The following is a 19,008-nucleotide window of genomic DNA, read 5'->3' as shown; positions in this document are numbered from 1 at the left end:
TCGTCGAAATCTATAATTTTCATATAATTTTTTTTTTCATTTAATTTCGCAAAAAAAAAATAATATGATTTTTCTAAGATATATTAATCATATCAAATCATATTTTTTTTGCGAAATTAAATGAAAAAAAAATTTATATGAAAATTATAGATCTCGACGAGATCTACGACTTTCTAGTTTTGAGTTTTTTCATTTGAAGTCGTTAAGATGCTCAAAAAAATTAATAACATATTTGAACTTAAGGGCATTTTCGTCTTTTCACACCTGCAGTTTAACGGCGTTAGAGCCCAAACTGACGGAAGTGGCATGGATGACACGAAAAAGTTGGAGTAGTGGCGCTGAAGACCGCTAAATTTTTTCAGGGACACACAGGGGATTACGATATTTTATAATGGCACACAGGAAAAAGTCTCCTGAGGGTATCACTGGCTTTTGGTATACAACCCACACAGCCCCGTGGCTCTGTTCGGCTTACCCCATATTTAACTTGTTTATTTTTTTAGTCGGAATAGTATTTTTCTCTCGTAATAATTCAGTCGGAACAGTATTTTTCAGCTAGTTACAGCTAAGTTTCATACCAGCGAACGGACAGGTCATCTGGCTGAGCCAGGTAATATGCTCCGAATAAAAGAAGAGTGGTATTAAAAACAAACTTAAAATAAAATAGAATAAAATAAAAAGGCCACGAAATATATTCTTGGGCCCTTGGTCACTTGGTAGGAAAGAATGCAATTATAGGAACCATGTCGATCAAACTGTCCCAAGTTTAACCAAGTTTATAGTAAATTGTATTAGCATTTATGTCTCTAAATAAATCTATATGAAAATACATTCTATAACTAATCTAATAGTATATATTTTGTTTCACGGGTGTTAATACCTTTTCATATAATTTTTGTTAAAATTTAAACTCTTTGACTTTTCGGGACGTGAGAATTGTATTCCTTTTTTTTTTTTATGGAGGGAGTGCTTAACACTTGATACGGTACATTACAATATAGCCTTGGCATATTCCGTGGCATGTACTAACATGGTAAGCACATGTCCTTGTTCCCTTTATTCATTTCCTCTATTTTTTATTATTATTAAAATCTCTTCGCACAAGCACATGTCTTCATGTTGTCCTTGGCCGAAAAAAAGAAAGATAAACAAACAATTTGTCCAAGTCTTGTATGGTTGGTTGCCGAGCTCTAGGACTAGGACTAGTAACTAGGAGGCAGGAGCGGAGCAAATAGCAAAGGTGATATAGTGGAATGGGAAAATAGTGAACAGTAATCTCTTACTCTTTATTAATAGGGGAGACACTATTTACAGTGCTCTTTTTACACCAGATGGACCAAAATACCCTCGTACTAACTTATGGATGTTCATTTGGTAGTGCTTTTTTATTAAGCTGGTGGAGAAGCACAATAAAATCCCTGCTAAAAAGAGCCTTACTTATGAATGTTTTCATTATATATTTTTCCCCAAAATTTATTTTATATTTTGGGCTTAATTTCGACTCGGCCCATGATATGAGAGACGGGCCGGGCCTCTGCGGCTGTGGGCTTGTCCCCGAGGCCGATAAATACTAGCGGCTGCCATCATTAGACAGTTTTTTGGTTTTTCAAAAAAAAAAGACAGTTTTTGGGTACCCACCGCCCAGGCGCCCACGGGCCCACAGGCCCACAGCTATGACCAATCCTACTCGTCCCTTGTAGGCAGCCGCGATCCTTCCAAACCAACCTTCGAAGCCGACGAATCACACCACCGTAGAGGAGAGAGAGCCAGCGAGGAAACGGTTTGCCACTGCACGCCCCGTGAAGCGTGCCCACCTCCGCCTCCCCTCCGCGGAAGGACGACGACGCAGTCACGCAACTGACAGTCACCGACGCGACGCGGGTCGTCTCCTCCGCCCTCCAGTTCAGCCTCCTCGCCCGCGATGGCTTCGGGCGCCGACGCCGCGGCGGCGGGGGTCGCGGCGCTGGGGATCTCCGGCGCCGGCGAGTGGGCAGCGGCGTGCCCGCCGCTGCGGTGGAACCTGCAGCTGCTCGCGCCTGACGAGGTGAGCGCCGCCTGCTAGTCTGTTATACGGAGTACTTATGTACTGAAGAAGAAGAGGTCGCGCCGTCGTACTGGCAGTTCTGTTGTTGCCGGTTGATTTTGCCCGTGCTAGATGCGGCGCTCGAACCTCGCCGATCTCACGCCTCATTCCACTCGCTGCGGATTCCAAATTTTCTCTAATTTTCTCGCTTCGTCGACCGTGATGCGATGCTCCGCCCCCGTTGTGTGTGTGCGGAGGCTCTGCCGTTTGATTTGACTTGGAACTTGGTAGTTATGTTCGCATGCCGCGTAGGTGATTATTACTGATTACTAGATTGGAGGAGTTTAGGTGTAGCGCCTGATGATTGAATGCCGGACGCTGGACGGTACGGCTAACTACCCTGACTCGCTGCCATTCTTTGAAGTCCCCTCACGTGTTGACGGTGCCCGGTCGGTGGGGGCGAAGTGGACCCGCCTCCACCGCTACAATTTAGGACTTCCTCCCTCTTGACACAACAATTCTAGAAGAAATGGAGTTTAGTTCTGTGATTTTCAGTTTTTCATGATGGTGACTGCTGGTTCCTAAAACAGTACCGGTGTCGTACCAAAGTTTATCCACCCTCTGCTCCTGCCACAGGCCCACAGTGGGACTAGGAAGCATGGTTCTCATACTCATTTGGATACTGTAGATCATATACTTGTGCTCAAGCATTAATTTCCTGTGTAAAAATGTTTACTACGAGTATGAATACTTTGGTACATCTGTACATTCCTATGTTCTCAGTTGTGAACAGTGTTCTTTGTTAGTATAATAAACAATGTGGTCCTTTGAGCGAATAATTTAAGTTCTACTGCACTTTTCACATGTTCAGCAAGGTCCTCAACTGGATGTACATCTAACTTGGCCCCCCATCAAGAATCACGAAAGTACCAATTGGCCCAGGGTTTGGCTGAATGATTGCTCACCATTATTTCAGAACAAAGTGTATCTAAATGTACTAGTCTCTGCGGTGCGACATACCATGTTAGGTTTATTCAACTGATGGACTAAAACACCTGTTTCTGTTTTTCTCTTGCTACAATGCTCTTATTGCCTGGTGATTCTAGGTTGGGCTAGCAAAAATGCTGTTGAATGAGGGCCAGATTCACCTGTTTGAACACTGGCCTGAACCAGGTGTTGATGATGACAAGAAAAGAGGCTTCTTTGATCAGGTGTGTATTCAAACTCATAACATATAGTGCAATGTAGTTTCATAAAAGTAGACATTTTCTATTTTTCACAAATATTTTGCAACAAAAAGTGTTAGTAAAATTATGTTTTGAAGACTGTGCTGATGTCCAAGACATCTCATTTTTGTGACTGGAGTAGCATTATAATCTATGCAAGTCATAAGCACAAATTTATAAAGTTTTTTTTTTCCTTTTATTCTAATTTTGTCAATTTGTCATTGCCTTAGGTTCGCCGACTTAATTCAAGCTATCCTGGAGGTCTGGTATCTTACATCCAGAATGCCAAAAAACTTCTTGCGGATTCAAAGGCAGGCAAAAACCCATATGATGGTTTCACCCCTTCTGTAAGTCTTTTTTACCAATGGTTTAGCTTGGCCTCAATATCTATCCTTTTCATGGGAATTGTTCTATGAATAGTTTAATACACCACAACCTGAAAAAGATTGCTTGAGATAAATTGATGCTTTAAATGGATGCTCTTTATGTTATTTTGGGCAATTCTCTACTTTCTTTACTTTTCCTCTTTTCTTGATGACACAGCTAATAAACTTTGCCATACCTTACTTACAGGTGCCTTCAGGTGAGGTTTTGACCTTTGGCGATGACAATTTTGTTTCACTGGAAGCAGCTGGGATAAAAGAAGCCCGCAATGCTGCATTTGTTCTTGTAGCTGGAGGGCTTGGTGAAAGGCTTGGTTACAAAGGAATTAAGGTATGCACTGAGCTGCTAATAGCAAAATACTATCTAAGCTTGTGTCATGAGGTAGTACAGTAGCTAGGCACACTTTAGTTGGAACTCAAACGAGATGCTGTAGTTGTTGTACTGGTATGGTGTCTTGTAACTCTGATTTTGCTAGTATTATTTGGTTAATTTTTTTCTCCTACTGATTACTGATAGTTATTTGGTTAAGGTTTTTCTCTTGCTGAATGCTGATATTGCACATCATCCTGCACAGAAAATAAAAACATCATTTAGGACTTGATTGTAAGAAAGCTTAATGATTTACAGACGGTAAAGTATATTAACTCCTAGTTCAAAGTACTAACTGTATGACTCTAAAACAGGATTAAGAGTATCTTGTGGCCTTGAAAATTTAGAGATAAGCCAACCATGTTTCTGAAATTTTTCACTGGTGATTTTGTTACTTTCTTTGGTCAGGTAGCACTTCCGCGGGAAACAACTACTGGAAAATGTTTCCTTCAACATTATCTAGAGTCTATCCTGGCTTTACAAGAGGCCAGCTGCAAAATGGTTGATGGTATGTACTCTACATTTATCTGTAGTGGATTAGTGACTTACAAGTACTTTCTCTATGGAGCCTATCATTGTTTTAGTTCTTACAAATGAATTTTGATCTTTTCATTAAGGTCTTGATTTCATTTTCTTTTATCTTATGTCCCTTTGTATCTGGCAATTGCTTGATTTAGTTGCCAGTTTCATTCTTTACACATAATACATGCTGGACCTTAGAGAATATTCAGGTCTTGCTTTATTCTGATTGATGATATTCATCTGTCATGCAGAGGGGTGCCAAACAAAGATTCCATTCGTTATTATGACTTCTGATGATACAAATGCTCTAACTATCAAGCTTTTAGAGTCAAACTCCTACTTTGGAATGGAACCATCTCAAGTGAAAATACTAAAGCAGGTTCCTTCTGTTTCTTTTTTTTTTTCATGTGCTAGTCAGGAGAAAAATTTAGCTTTTATATATGCAAAGCACATAGCCGCTACTTTTGATGTTGACTGTACATTCTCTTCCATTTTTAGGAAAAAGTAGCGTGTCTAGCTGACAATGATGCAAGGCTTGCATTAGACCCAAGTGAGAAGTACAAAATTCAGGTTGGAAATTTCCATTCGAGGATCAGTAACATTGTATTTGAATATAGCACCATATCGTTTCCACATACACTGAGTTTCTGTCCACCTTTCTTACTACCTGTTTTGTGACTTGGCAGACAAAGCCACATGGGCATGGAGATGTTCATTCTCTTCTTTATTCAAGTGGCTTGCTTGAGCAATGGTATGCTCATTGATTAAAAAATTCACCACTGTTGGCAGTTTCTTCCATTTGAAAAAAATTAGCAGCCATATATCGTGAAGTAATTTAATGAAACTATACTGTGTATTCTTTTGTTAGGAAGAGTGAAGGCCGGAAGTGGGTTCTCTTTTTCCAGGATACAAATGGATTGCTTTTCAATGTTTGTACACTGGCTTCCCTGCTGTGTTATAATTTTACTGTTAAAAGATAGAGCTTTTTTACTATTCTTGAAAATGTACCAAGAGGTACCAAAATTATTACATGAATCTGGTACCTAAGGTACCGAATTGTAGTGCCTATGTACAAAAATGGGTACCCCCTAGTTGTAATTGTGCTATCTCTTGGTACCTTTCCAAGGACCCCTTATATATTTGTGGCCAACTGCTTCATTGAGCTCAGAGACCTTTTATTACAGAGAACCGACTTGATTTTCTTGATTATTTTGTAGGCAATACCATCAGCATTAGGTGTCAGTGCCACCAAGGGTTACAATGTAAATTCTCTCGCAGTTCCTAGGAAGGCTAAGGAAGCAATTGGAGGAATTACCAAACTTACTCATGTCGATGGTAGGGTTTTACTATCATTTACCCCATTTGATATGAGCTTTTCATGACTTTTAAGTTTTAGACAAAAAAACTGTGGATCATTGTGATATTTTTTAGCAAAAAAAAAAAAAAACAATCAGGGCTTCAATCTTTTGTGGGTATGTATTATGAAAATCAAGAAAACTATCCTTATATCTACAAGGATTTAGGAGAATCATTTCTCTACTGTTCTCTACTGGTATTCAAAATTTCTAATTGGCTAACAAAAGTGATGGGATAAGTCTCTGTGTTGGCTGGTATTTGTGGGGCTGCAGCATATGGTCCTTGTGGCTGCATGGTGGTCTTGCTGCCCATCAAGAACAGCATCAAGGACACCATCATTGACTGGCTAGGACAACATCTTAGCATCTAGGACAGCATCTAGGACAGCAGCTGTTTTACTTAGCATCTAGGACAGCATCTAGGACAACATCTGTTTTAGGACAGCATCTTAGCATCTAGCATCTTGGCATATGCTTGGCTTGTAGCTTATAAATATGTATCCCCAACCCCTCAGGTTGGTATGACATTTGTGTGAGAAATAAACCAGAAAATTGTCCCAACTCCTAGTGTCATCCTCTTTCGATGAGAGTAAGAATTCTGCTACTACCAAGAGTAAGAATTCAGCGACTAACAACTGGTATCAAAGCGGTACTATCCTGTAGCCTGAGCATCTCCTGCTCATCTCCTTTCCCAGCCTCGCAACAGCCCCAGCTGAGAGCAGCAGTAGCTCCGGCCGCTCCTGCTCACTCCTCTCCCTCTGCGTAGCTCGTCTGAAGCAGCCCTCTCCCCACGCAGCAGCCCCCCGACAGCGCGTCATGTCCGCAGGACAGTCTCAGCGCTCGGTCGCCTCGAGCACGCAGCGTCGCCAGGAGGCCGAACTTGCCGCGGCAGAGGAACGCGAGCGAGCGGCGGCAGAGACCGCTGCGGCGGCGGCAAGGGCGTCGAGGCTGGCAGCGGCGGAGCTGGCAGCAGCCAGAGCGGAGGCGGAAGCGGCGGCGGCGGCGGATGCAGCGCGTGCGGCGGCAGCGGAGGTCGAGGTTCTGCGCGGCTCTAGGCTGTTGTCAGGGACGTCGGCCCCGGCGGTGGGTGGCCTACCCTCACTAAGACCAACTACGTCGAGTGGGCTGCGGTGATGAGGGTAAAGCTCCAGGTGTGGCACATGTGGGAGGCAGCCCGGTACGGCGACGTCGACTACGACCAAGATCGACGGGCGCTGGATACCCTCATCGCTGCAGTCTCGTCCGAGATGCAGTTCTCGCTTACCAACAAGCGGACTGCCAAGGAGGTTTGGGACGCCATCGCTGCGGCACGCATCGGCAACGACCGCGCCCGCAAGTCCACACTGCAGGCACTTCGCAAGGAGTGGGAGAACCTGGCCTTCAAGCCAGGTGAGGACGTTGATGACTTTGCTCTCCGTCTCAACACTCTGTTGCAGAAGATGGTGCAGTTCGGCGATGACACCTACGGCGAGGAGAGAGCTGTCGAAAAGCTCTTCCGCTGCGTCCCCGAGAAGTACAAGCAGATGGCTCGCTCGATCGAGTCCCTGCTGGATCTCTCTACGATGTCGATCGAGGAGGCGATAGGTCGCCACAAGGTCGTCGACAGCGATGAGCCACATCTCTCTCGGGGCCCATCACCACTGGCGGGAAGCTCCTTCTCACTCGGGAGCAGTGGGTTGCCTGCCAAGGCTCCCCCTTCTTCCGTGACCGGCGGCCGCAAGCGTGGCAAGCCGCGCAAGGCGCGCAGAGACGCCTAGGCCAGGGCGCGAGGACGTGCCGAGGGTGATGCCCGCAAAGGCGCCCAGGGCGGCGCCGCCGGCAAGCACAAGCCGACACGAGACGACACCTGCCGTAACTGCGGCCAGCTTGGCCATTGGGCCAAGGACTGTCGACAGCCACGACGCGGCCCGGCCCACGTCGCACAGACGGAGGAGGAGCCGGCTCTGTTCATGGCAATGCAAGCATCGAGCTACCTCCAGCGGCATCGGCCGCAGCGGCTCTCCTCCACCTTGACGAGCCAAAAGCACACGCCCTCCTCGGCGACGGCTCCGGCAACGACAAGACTGACGGGTGGTGCCTCGACACCGGCGCCACCCATCACATGACCGGTCGACGGGAGTTCTTCACCGAGCTTGACTCTAGCGTCCGAGGCTCCGTCAAGTTTGGGGATGCCTCCGGCGTGGAGATCAAGGGCGTCGACTTCGTCATCTTCACCGCCGTGTCTGGTGAGCACAGGCTGCTCACCGGAGTCTACTACATCCCCGCGTTGAGGAACTCTATCACCAGCTTGGGACAGCTGGATGAGAACGGTTCGCGCGTGGTGGTTGAGGATGAAGTCATGAGGATTTGGGATCGCCGTCGTCGCCTTCTTGCCAAGGTAACCAGAAGCGCAAATCGACTCTACGTCCTTAACGTGCAGGTGGCACAACCCCTCTGTCTCGCTGCTCGTCGGGACGACGAAGCGTGGCAGTGGCACGAGCGCTTTGGGCACCATCTCTTCGAGGCCCTGAAGCGGCTCAGTGCCGCGGAGATGGTGCGAGGCCTGCCGTGCCTCGACCATGTGGAGCAGCTCTGCGACGTCTGCGTGTTGACGAAGCAGAGACGACTCCCCTTTCCCCAGCGGGCGAGCTTTCGAGCCAAGGAGAGGCTCGAGCTTGTGCACGGGGACTTGTGTGGCCCGGTGACACCGGCCACACCGGGAGGACGACGCTACTTCCTGCTGCTCGTCGACGACCTCTCCCGCTACATGTGGGTGATGGTCCTCGGCAGCAAGGGAGAGGCTGCGGACGCCATCAGGCGCGCGCAGGCTGCTGCGGAGGCGGAGTGCGGCCGCAAGCTGCGCGTGCTGCGCACCGACAACGGCGGCGAATTCACGGCGGCTGAATTCGCGTCGTACTACGCTGATAAGGGCATTCAGTGCCACTACTCCACGCCGTACAGCCCGCAGCAGAACGGCGTCGTCGAGCGGCGCAACCAGACGGTTGTAGGGATGGCTCGGGCCCTTCTCAAGCAGAGGGGGATGCTGGCTGTCTTCTGGAGAGAGGCGGTGGTGTCGGTCGTCTACATCCTCAACCGCTCGCCTACCAAGGCGCTCGACGGCAGGACGTCGTACGAGGCTTGGCATGGGCGCAAGCCGGCGGTCTCCCACTTGTGGGTCTTCGGCTGCCTCGCGTTCGCCAAGGAGCTTGGTCACATCAGCAAACTCAACGACAGGAGCACTCCGGGAGTGTTCATCGGCTACGCGGAGGGCTCGAAGGCCTACAGCATTCTCGACCCGAAGACACAGCGTGTGCGCACGGCGCGCGACGTTGTGTTCAACGAAGGGCGAGGATGGGCGTGGGACAGGCGGTGGACGACGGCTCGGCTCCGACGTACGACGACTTCACTGTCGAGTGCGTCCACTTCGAGAGAGCCGGGGGAGTAGGCAGCTCTTCTTCGACGAGCGCGTCTACCCCAATCCTCGAGCCTCCACCGACCCCGGCACCTGCTACTCCGACAGCACCACGCTCTCCAGCCAGGACCTCGGCTGCGATGAGTTCTTCGCTGGCTCCACCACAGCCGGCAACGCCACGCACTCTGACACCGACAGGCACCTCTCCGGGCACGTCTACTCCAACACCAGCTCGTGTCGAGCATAGCCCGGTTGAGCTCGCTACTCCGCTCTCTCACGACGAGGAGCGCATCGACGCGTACCACGACGGTGAGCCGTTGCAGTACCGTACGATGGAGAACCTTCTCGGCGACCAGCCGGTGCCGGGACTGGTGCCTCACGACCTGGAGGCGCAATTGCACCTTGCGTGTGACGACGGCGAGCCTCGGTCGTTTGCAGAGGCCGAGAAACACACGGCATGGCGCGCCGCGATGCAGTTGGAGATGGATGCGGTTGAGAAGAACCGCACCTGGGAGCTTGCTGACCTTCCTCGTGGTCACCGCGCGATCACCTTTAAGTGGGTGTACAAGCTGAAGAGGGATGAAGCCGGCGCCATCGTCAAGCACAAGGCTCGCTTGGTGGCACGAGGTTTCGTGCAGCAGGAGGGGGTCGACTTCGACGACGTCTTTCTCCCGTGGCACGGATGGAGTCCGTGCGACTCCTCCTTGCGCTAGCTGCCCAGCAGGGCTGGCGTGTTCATCACATGGACGCCAAGTCGGCGTTCCTTAACGGCGACTTGAAGGAGGAGGTCTACGTACACCAGCCTCCAGGATTTGCGATTCCCGGCAAGGAGGGCAAGGTGCTTCGCCTGCGCAAGGCCCTCTATGGCTTGCGGCAGGCACCGAGGGCGTGGAATGCCAAGTTGGATTCCACGCTAAAGGGGATGGGCTTCGAGCAAAGTCCGCACGAGGCGGCCATCTACCGACGAGGCAGTGGAGGAAATGCTCTGCTGGTGGGTGTCTACGTCGACGACCTGGTGATCACCAGCACCAAGGATGCGGAGGTGGCGGCATTCAAGGAAGAGATGAAGGCCACCTTCCAGATGAGTGACCTGGGGCCTCTCTCCTTCTACTTGGGAATCGAGGTGCACCAGGATGACTCCGGGATCACGCTTCGACAAACCGCCTACTCCAAGCGCGTCGTTGAGCTAGCTAGGCTCACCGACTGCAACCCAGCTCTCACTCCGATGGAGGAGAGGCTGAAGCTGGGCCGCGACAGCACGACGGAGGAGGTGGACGCTACGCAGTACCGACGTCTTGTGGGGAGCCTTCGCTACCTCGCCCACACACGGCCGTACTTGGCATTCTCCGTTGGCTATGTTAGTCGGTTCATGCAGCGACCGACGATGGAGCACCAGCAGGCTGTGAAGAGGATCATCCGCTACGTTGCGGGGACTCTCGACCACGGCCTCTACTACCCTAGGTGCCCTGGGGCAGCACACTTCGTCGGGTACAGCGACAGCGACCACGCCGGCGACATCGACACCAGCAAGAGCACGAGCGGAATCCTCTTCCTCCTCGGCAAGTGCCTCGTTAGCTGGTAGTCGGTCAAGCAGCAGGTGGTGGCCCTGTCCAACTGCGAGGCCGAGTACATAGCGGCCTCCACCGCTTCGACTCAGGCGCTCTGGCTCGCTCGACTACTTGGTGATCTCGGCAGAAACACTAGAGCGGTGGAGCTCAGGATAGACAGCAAGTCCGCTCTGGCCCTGGCAAAGAACCCCGTTTTCCATGAACGGAGTAAGCACATCCGGGTGAGGTACCACTTTATTCGAGGCTGTTTGGAGGAGGGGAGCATCAAGGCGAGCTACATCAACACCAAGGACCAGCTTGCGGACCTACTTACCAAGCCTCTTGGGAGGATCAAGTTCCCTGAGCTCTGCTCCAGGACTGGGATGGTTCAACTTTCCCACAAAACGACGCACAAGACTTAGGGGGAAAATGATGGGATAAGTCTCTGTGTTGGCTGGTCTTTGTAGGGCTGCAGCATATGGTCCTTGTGGCTGCATGGTGGTCTTCCTGTCCATCAAGGACAGCATCAAGGACAACATCCTTGTCTGGCTAGGACAACATCTTAGCATCTAGGACAGCATCTGTTCTAGGACATCATCTTAGCATCTAGCATCTTGGCATATGCTTGGCTAGCAGCCTATAAATATGTATCCCCAACTCCTTAGGTTGGTATGACATGTGTGTGAGAAATAAACCAGAAAATTGCCCAAACTCCTAGTGTCATCCTCTCTCGATGAGAGTAAGAATTCTGTTACTACCAAGAGTAAGAATTCAGAGACTAACAAAAAGAATGCATTTCACTTCTTTGAACCACTGATGGTATGGTTTTTTCAAATTTGTCATAACTCCATTCTTGTGCACAGGTAGAACAATGGTGATCAACGTAGAGTACAATCAGCTTGATCCACTCCTTCGTGCAACTGGACATCCTGATGGAGATTCAAATTGTGAGACAGGTTTTTCTCCATATCCTGGAAATATAAACCAGGTAAATTATGTTCCAAAGGGATAATTTACCATGTTCAGACACGTCAAGAGATCCGTGGACTCTTGGTTCGCCAAATACTGAAAACATGTCTTATTGATTTTCCCCATTCGGATGAGGGTGAACCGTGAACCGTCTATTAATGATTGTCCTGCTCTTATGATCTGGAGGTGTAATGCTAACACCAATATGAGTTTTGTGGATGCTGTTACCTTCAATGTCACATTATGTGCATTATAACCTTTTATGTTCATTTTATCTTTTGCTTTTAAAACTGGACAGAACTCTGTCAATGTTATTATATGATGTTACATTCAAGCTGCATATTTTGTTGTACTAAGAAAAACACTGAGCTTTTGTAGTTGATACTGGAGCTTGGAGCATACATTGAGGAGCTCAAGAAAACACATGGCGCCATTTCTGAATTTGTAAATCCCAAGTAATTTTTTCTAACCACTTGCTGTTACGTACTTCTATTTATAGTGATATTGATATTTAATTTTTTTTTTCTATCTTGGTTTTGTGTACAACTTTTTAATATGGATTTTTGTCCTTTGTTTAACCCTATCCTCTGATCATTTTTTTTCTTCAATTTAGGTATACTGATTCGACCAAGACAGCATTTAAATCCTCCACTCGTCTAGAGTGCATGATGCAAGACTATCCAAAGACATTGCCTCCCTCAGCAAAAGTTGGATTCACGGTAAGAGGCAGTTGATAATCCATTTAGTCTTAAGCATGCATCAGTTAACCAACTTTATCAGTTGTACCATTTGGATCATTACCCTGAAAGAGTGCTCTGCTTTCCCGCTTTCAGTACTCAATATAGCCTGTAGGCCTCCCAAGCTTGCTATTTTACCAATGTGCTATCTTGTTCATGAGGTAGCTATAACACAGCATTAGGAATTATATAGATTCTTTGCAGTGCCTTCACTCCAATTATAATTAATGGGCACTATCAGGAAAGGAAAACTTGTATTGAAGAGTAGTTATCCACTTATCCTCACATGATATACTTTCTTAAAAAGGCAATCTGTTTTCAGTATTCTGTTAGTAATCCTAAGTGCTGCTCTACCTTTCAGAGATAAGGGAGAAACACCACAATCACGGGAGAGTGGGTGTAATCAAATGTTGCTCTTATTTCTCTAGGAAGAACAACACTAGATTGAACAACCATACATGATATTCATACATGTGTTATTTCTTACTCATAAGACATTCATGTTATTAACTATTATTTATAATTTTTACTGGATTTTTCACGATTCATCCTCCTAATTATTGTATTCTTATTATCATGCCTTGATGGCTTGATTTACTTATATGCTAGGTGATGGATACATGGCTTGCTTATGCTCCTGTGAAGAATAATCCTGAAGACGCAGCTAAAGTATGGTTCCAAGTTCCAACTCGCTCAGATGATTTTCTTATTTTGCTTCGTTAGATTTTTACCATTATTGTGAAGCACTTTGCTGAGGGGACTCGATTTGAATTGATAGGCCTGTTAATTGTAAGGTACTTGGGTTAGACCTTTTCCTGTAGTAAAGGTTGGATTTAACTATAGTTCCTCCATTCACCTCTAACGACACTATCTATATTTGTTTACAGAGAGTATGCATCAGCCTTGGTCACGCTTCTGTTACTTTAAAGCACCTGGCTTTTTTCACAATTTTGCGTTCCTGTGGTGTTTATATATATAATCATAAGATTTGATATGGCTTCTTGCAGGTTCCAAAAGGCAATCCTTATCATAGTGCAACCTCGGGAGAGATGGCAATTTACAGGGCGAACAGCCTTATTTTGAGAAAGGTAATTCCATTAGCATATTCCTTTGGCAAGGGCACGCTGGCCAATGACCATGGGCTAGTTCTCAAACTGTTTGTGCTCCAGCTCAACGAGCTCCTTTTCCTCCCCATTTCCAGGCTGGTGCACAGATAGCTGACCCTGTTGTTGATACTTTCAACGGGCAAGAGGTAGAGGTTTGGCCACGCATAACCTGGAGCCCACGGTGGGGTCTCACCTTCAAGAGTGTCAAGGAGAAAGTGCATGGCAACTCTTCAGTTTCTCAGAGGTCAGCTTTGGTCATCAATGGTCAGAACGTCTTCCTTGAAGGCCTCTCATTGGACGGCACTCTTATTGTCAATGCTATCGATGAAGCAGAGGTAATACATAACATTGAGCACCGTTAACCCAGAGTCCTGGCATATATTACAGATACCTCAGTAGTTTGGTTATTACCTTAGCAATGAAATATTTTGCTCATACTCCAGCGGTTCATACCATGCATTCATGTCTGTTTGCAGGTTAAACTTACCGGTCATGTACAAAATAAAGGCTGGACTATCCAGCACGCCGACTACAAGGACACCTCGGAGAAGGAAGAGATCAGGATCCGTGGATTTAAGTTTGAGAAGGTTGAGCAGCTAGAGGTGAACTACACGGACCCAGGAAAACATAGCTTGAGTGCATGAAACAAAGCATTCTTGGTTTGCTTGATTGACCTGAGTAGCTTCCTACCAACTGGAAATAGTTCACATCTGGATTGCCTCCTAGATTCTGGGAGGCCATTGGCAACATACCTGAAACTCTTTTCTCCTTCCCAAGTTTAATAAGGAGCAAAGTGCTTCACCAATCACTCAACATTCTTTATGTATATCTGTACTTGTATAGTACCCTCGTTCATAGCCAAACATTCTCTCCTCTTCAGTGTAATCAGAGTTGATTATTTATTTGGGATCTGATGTTTATATTTCAATTTTGAATTTTAGAAAACTTGGCACTGAATCAAGTAAGTGTGGCAGTACGTAATTAGTGTTATACTACATATTGCATCCTTTTTCTTTGGCACATAAACCATGGAATATCCTAGTGCTGCAGCATTCGCAAATCGTGATTATTTCATGAGAAAAAGGAGAGCAACTGGCGAGCCTTCTGTACCCAATGGCTGTGTGCCTGTGTCGACCGGAGTCTTTGCAACCCTTTTAGCGATTACTTTTTCCTTTTTTTTTAAAAAAAAAGGATCACTTTTGCCATTTTCAATGGCCGCGGAAAACGATTACTTTTTCCTAAGATCATTTTTGCCGTTTTCAATGGCCGTGGAAAGGAATTGTGGTGATGAGTGAGTGCTGAGGCGACTAACGAGATGCCGTGAACGAAAGGAACGAATCTGGACCAGCCATTATCTCTCTGTGTACCTAAAAGGTTAAGGAAAGTGCAAATGGTACAAGGATGAAAGCTAACTCTTGACCTCCCTTACTAGAAGAGTATTATAAAGACTCTTTCTTAACCGGATGTTTCAAAGACCAACCTTCGATCTGATACTCTTTTTACTAACCAATTAGTATCGTTAGTTTTAGCTCTTGTAGAGTGTACTTGTCGGTGCGAAAAGTGACCAATAAATAAATATTTGTAGTTTTGTCGTGCGTTGTGATCGGATGTGGCCTAGCACTCAATGACATATGATTTATACTGGTTTAGGCAACGTGCTCTACGTCCAGTTTTAGTCGGTCAGTGAATTTATTCCTGAGCCCAGGTGCTCGAAGTTTGCTGTGGGGTTACAAACGAGTAGGAATGAGAAGGGGGTGTTAAATGCCTGGTCGGACTCTGAATCGAATGGCCGAGAGTGACGAGTGCTCTAACGTGCGCTAAGTATTGGAGCGTATGCTCTGTGTAACTGTCGAGTTCTAGGGTTATTGAGTTGCTCGAGTCCTCAGGTCATCGAGTCCTCGAGTCGTCTAGCCTCTTTTTTCTTTCGAGAGCCAGCTAGCTTTTAGGAGAGAGCTCATCCCCTTTTATAGTTGAAGGGGATGGTCTTACAAGTCAGAGAGAGAGAGAATATATACGTGTGCTACCTAGTCTTGTTGTTCACGCTGTCGGGTACGAGATGGTCATCGGTGCCCACAATACTGTTTATGTCCAGACGCATCTGGTAGGCTCTACCGTGTTCGCCTGGTACGACAAACGTCGGAGAAAGAGGTCGGAGTCAGACCGCTGTTCCACCTTGGCCAGGCCCTCTGGTCGGGGACCGGATTGTTGTTCCGGCCTATCATTATGCATCTAGGCCAGCCCAGGCGCGTGTTGTCGCTGCGCCGCCTGCTAGGCCGGGTTTTGCAGGGAAGCAGGCCATTGGGGACCCCGGGTTTATGAACCCGACAGGAGCCCCTGAGCCCCTTTGGGACTTCTGTGAAGTCGTAAAGGGGCTGTTTACACTCGTTTCACAAGCGCACCCGGTGGGTGTAAGGTTGTGGGTCGTCGTCGGACGAGACGAAGCGTGAACCCAAATGTGAGCACGAACCCAAGGGCCAGCCCACTGCCGAAGGGTTGGGAAAGGCAGAGCGCGAACCCAAGAGTCAGCCCGCTGCCAAAGGGTCGGGCGAAGCGAAGCGCGAACCCAAGGGTTAGCCCGCTGCCGAAAGGTCGGGCGAGACAGAGCATGAACCCAAGGGTCAGCCGCTGCTGAAGGGTCGGGCGAGACGGAGCGCGAACCTAAGGGTCAGCCTGCTGCCGAAGGGTCAGGCGAGGTGGAGCGCGAACCCAAGGGTCGGGCGAGACGGAGCGCGAACCCATGGGTCAGCCCGCTGTCGAAGGGTCGGGCGAGGCGGAGCGCGAACCCAAGGGTCAGCCGCTGCCGAAGGGTCCGGCGAGGCAGAGCGCGAACCCAAGGGTCAGCCCACTGCTGAAGGGTCAGACGAGGCGGAGCGTGAACCCAAGGGTCGGCCCGCTGCTGAAGGGTCAGGCAAGAACCCAAGGGTCAGCCCAAGACAGAGCGCGAGCCCAAGGGTCAGCCCAAGACAGAGCGCGAGCCCAAGGGTCAGCCCGCTGCCGAAGGGTCAGGTGAGGTGAAACGCGAACCCAAGGGTCAGAGGCTGAGCACTTTGGTACTCTTTTTCGAGGCTACGGATTCTTGTGTTCCTTCCGATCGAGGTGTTCGCTTGTGTCCTTTCTGACCACGACCTATGTGGCTAGCTAGACTCCTGAGTTGGGGTTGGGTGGCCTGAGTCCCTGAGCCCCGTTGGGCTTGGTAGGGGTCGGTCGAGTTTCGTGCGTTACCTCGTCCGTGGTTTCCACAACCGGGGGGGTTGAGCTAACGTCGCTTGCCTCAATAGCTCGAGCGATGCCATCGGTGAGCTTAATAACGGGCACGTCCGAGTGGAATCTAGGTCCGTTGTTCATAACGGGGTCGGCATAGCCCTCATGTGGCATTCAATTGCTCCTTAATCTGCCTCCTGATAGATGCCCGAGCCGTTTCAGAGACCGACTTAGGTGGCCCGCTGTCCTCCCCACGATGGAGATTCTGTGGGCATGGCTCGAGGTCAGGATCGAACGAGAAGGTCGAGATGACCCTATCCGCTTTTGAACAGATCGAGCGGGGGCCGCTGGGGCTCATCTGTGTGTTTCTCCCCTAGCTCTGTTTGATGAGAGGTGGCCTTGAGCCCTTTGTGGGCTAGCCTTTGAACCCCGGTCGGTCGTCGCTTATATCGAATGAGGCGACTACCGTTTCATGTTGCGATACGAAGCATTGTGATGCAACAATTGCACATGCAATGCTTGGATGTATGGGATGAATGTATGGATGAATGTATGAATGTATGTATGAGAATGAATGATTGAATGATCACATATTGGAAAAATAAAAGGGGGTTTGGTAAAGTTAAATCGATGGCTCGAGTGACGGGTATGGGGAGCTCCTATCAGATATGTTTGAATGGGATCCGTGTCCATCATTCGTGACGGGGTTGACATAACCTGCATGGGGCATCCCACTACTCCTTACTTGTCCCTCAGCAGCCGCCCAAGTCATCTGATCGATCGAGTGACCCGTTGGCCTCTCCTCGATGGAGATTCCGTTGGTGGGCCCTCCCAAACCCTACCTGGGAAGGCGAAGGGTCGTTTATGAGCGGTTGCGCCTTATTTCCTGCGCTCCGGTGTGGTAGTGGTGGGTCCCACCTAGGCCACGTCCCATTTAGCCGGGCGATGTTTCGTTGGGCAGGCCGTGTCCCGTTAGCCAGGGCCACGTTCCGATGCATGCCTTTCCACATTAAATAGGGGGGATGGAGAAGATTTTCCTCCTATTCTTTTGCCTTTATTCAACTACTGTCGTTCCTCCTTCCTCCTATTTGCCAAGTCTGTTCATGTGCCACGGCGGTTTCTAGGAGAGAGAAGGGCAAAGCGAGGGAGAGGAAAACTCATAGATTCGATCGCAAATCTGAGGTGCGATGTCGAACTGGAGGCCTTCCAACATGGATGAGGAGGTGCTGGCCGCCTTCACTGAGAAGGGGCTGCTCCCGTTGAAGGAGGTGGCGCATTGGAGGGCTCCTGCACGGGGGAAGGTTGTTCCGCAACCCCAGGCCAACAAGGTTGTCTCCTTCCTTGCCTTCCCTGAGCGTGGGCTCGGGTATCCCACGCACTGGTTCCTGCGCGGGTTCCTCAACGAGTGGGGCTTAGAGTTGCAGCACCTCAACCTGACTGGGGTATTGCACATCGCTGGCTTTGTCACCGTCTATGAGGCCTTCCTCGGGATGGAGCCGCACATGGACCTCTTCCGGTGGATTTTTAGCGGGCGAGCCCTGTCCGAGGGGAAGCCGCCTAGAATCGCACCGGTTGGAGGATTTGCCCTATAGAAGAGGCTGAAGTTGTCAGTCCCCTACCCTGTATACTCCCCTTGTGACTCCAACCGAGGGTGGCACGGTGAGTGGTTTTACATTAGGAACCCAGTGGAGGTGCCATTCCCAACGTTCACCAGGGAGAGGTCGGAGAGGAGGGAAAGCTGGTTGTGGGGTCCCTCCGGTCGGCAGAACAAGTTGGAAATTATCGAGACGGGGCTTCGAAGGCTCGTGTGGCATGGCCTCAATGGGTTGCGGGTCTTCCACACCTTCTTTCACCGTCGGGTCAGCCTGTTGGTGGAGAGAACGCGTCCGATGTGGGAATACTTCGGCCAGAAATGGATCCCGGCCGCGCGTCGCTGGAGGAGTTGCCAAAGGATGAAGCCTGGAGTCATCTCGATCGAGTGTTGTAGTTGAGGGATGAAGACTCCCTCGAAGGGACGCCCGATCCCCTTCATGCCGCGAAGCTGTCCAATTTGGTATGCTTTTTCCCATGACCTTTTCCTTCTTGTTTTGATTGATTTCGAGTTGCCCATTTTGAAGGGACTCGCGGGCTATAAATCCCAGCCGCATCTTCCGAGAGGGCCAGAAGGCGTGGCCCGGC

General features: G+C 49.0%; 1 protein-coding gene across 1 annotated transcript; it reads left to right on the top strand.

Moving 5' to 3' along the window:
• The first annotated feature begins 1,722 nt into the window (after positions 1–1,722).
• Positions 1,723–14,617, top strand: LOC136520317 (UDP-sugar pyrophosphorylase). The gene is made up of 17 exons (XM_066513781.1): positions 1,723–2,044; positions 3,130–3,234; positions 3,480–3,596; positions 3,823–3,963; positions 4,411–4,510; positions 4,776–4,903; positions 5,023–5,094; positions 5,211–5,275; positions 5,393–5,453; positions 5,742–5,859; positions 11,681–11,805; positions 12,165–12,241; positions 12,400–12,505; positions 13,133–13,192; positions 13,531–13,611; positions 13,725–13,964; positions 14,106–14,617. The coding sequence occupies exons 1-17, from the start codon at positions 1,922–1,924 to the stop codon at positions 14,271–14,273; spliced, it is 1,887 nt and encodes a 628-aa protein (XP_066369878.1). The 5' UTR covers positions 1,723–1,921; the 3' UTR covers positions 14,274–14,617.
• The last annotated feature ends 4,391 nt before the right edge of the window (positions 14,618–19,008 follow it).

Source organism: Miscanthus floridulus, chromosome 18, assembly GCF_019320115.1.
Source record: "Miscanthus floridulus cultivar M001 chromosome 18, ASM1932011v1, whole genome shotgun sequence".
Taxonomy (NCBI): Eukaryota; Viridiplantae; Streptophyta; class Magnoliopsida; order Poales; family Poaceae; genus Miscanthus; species Miscanthus floridulus.
The sequence above is the reverse complement of the archived record's forward strand: the minus strand, read 5'-3'. Positions and strand labels throughout refer to the sequence as shown.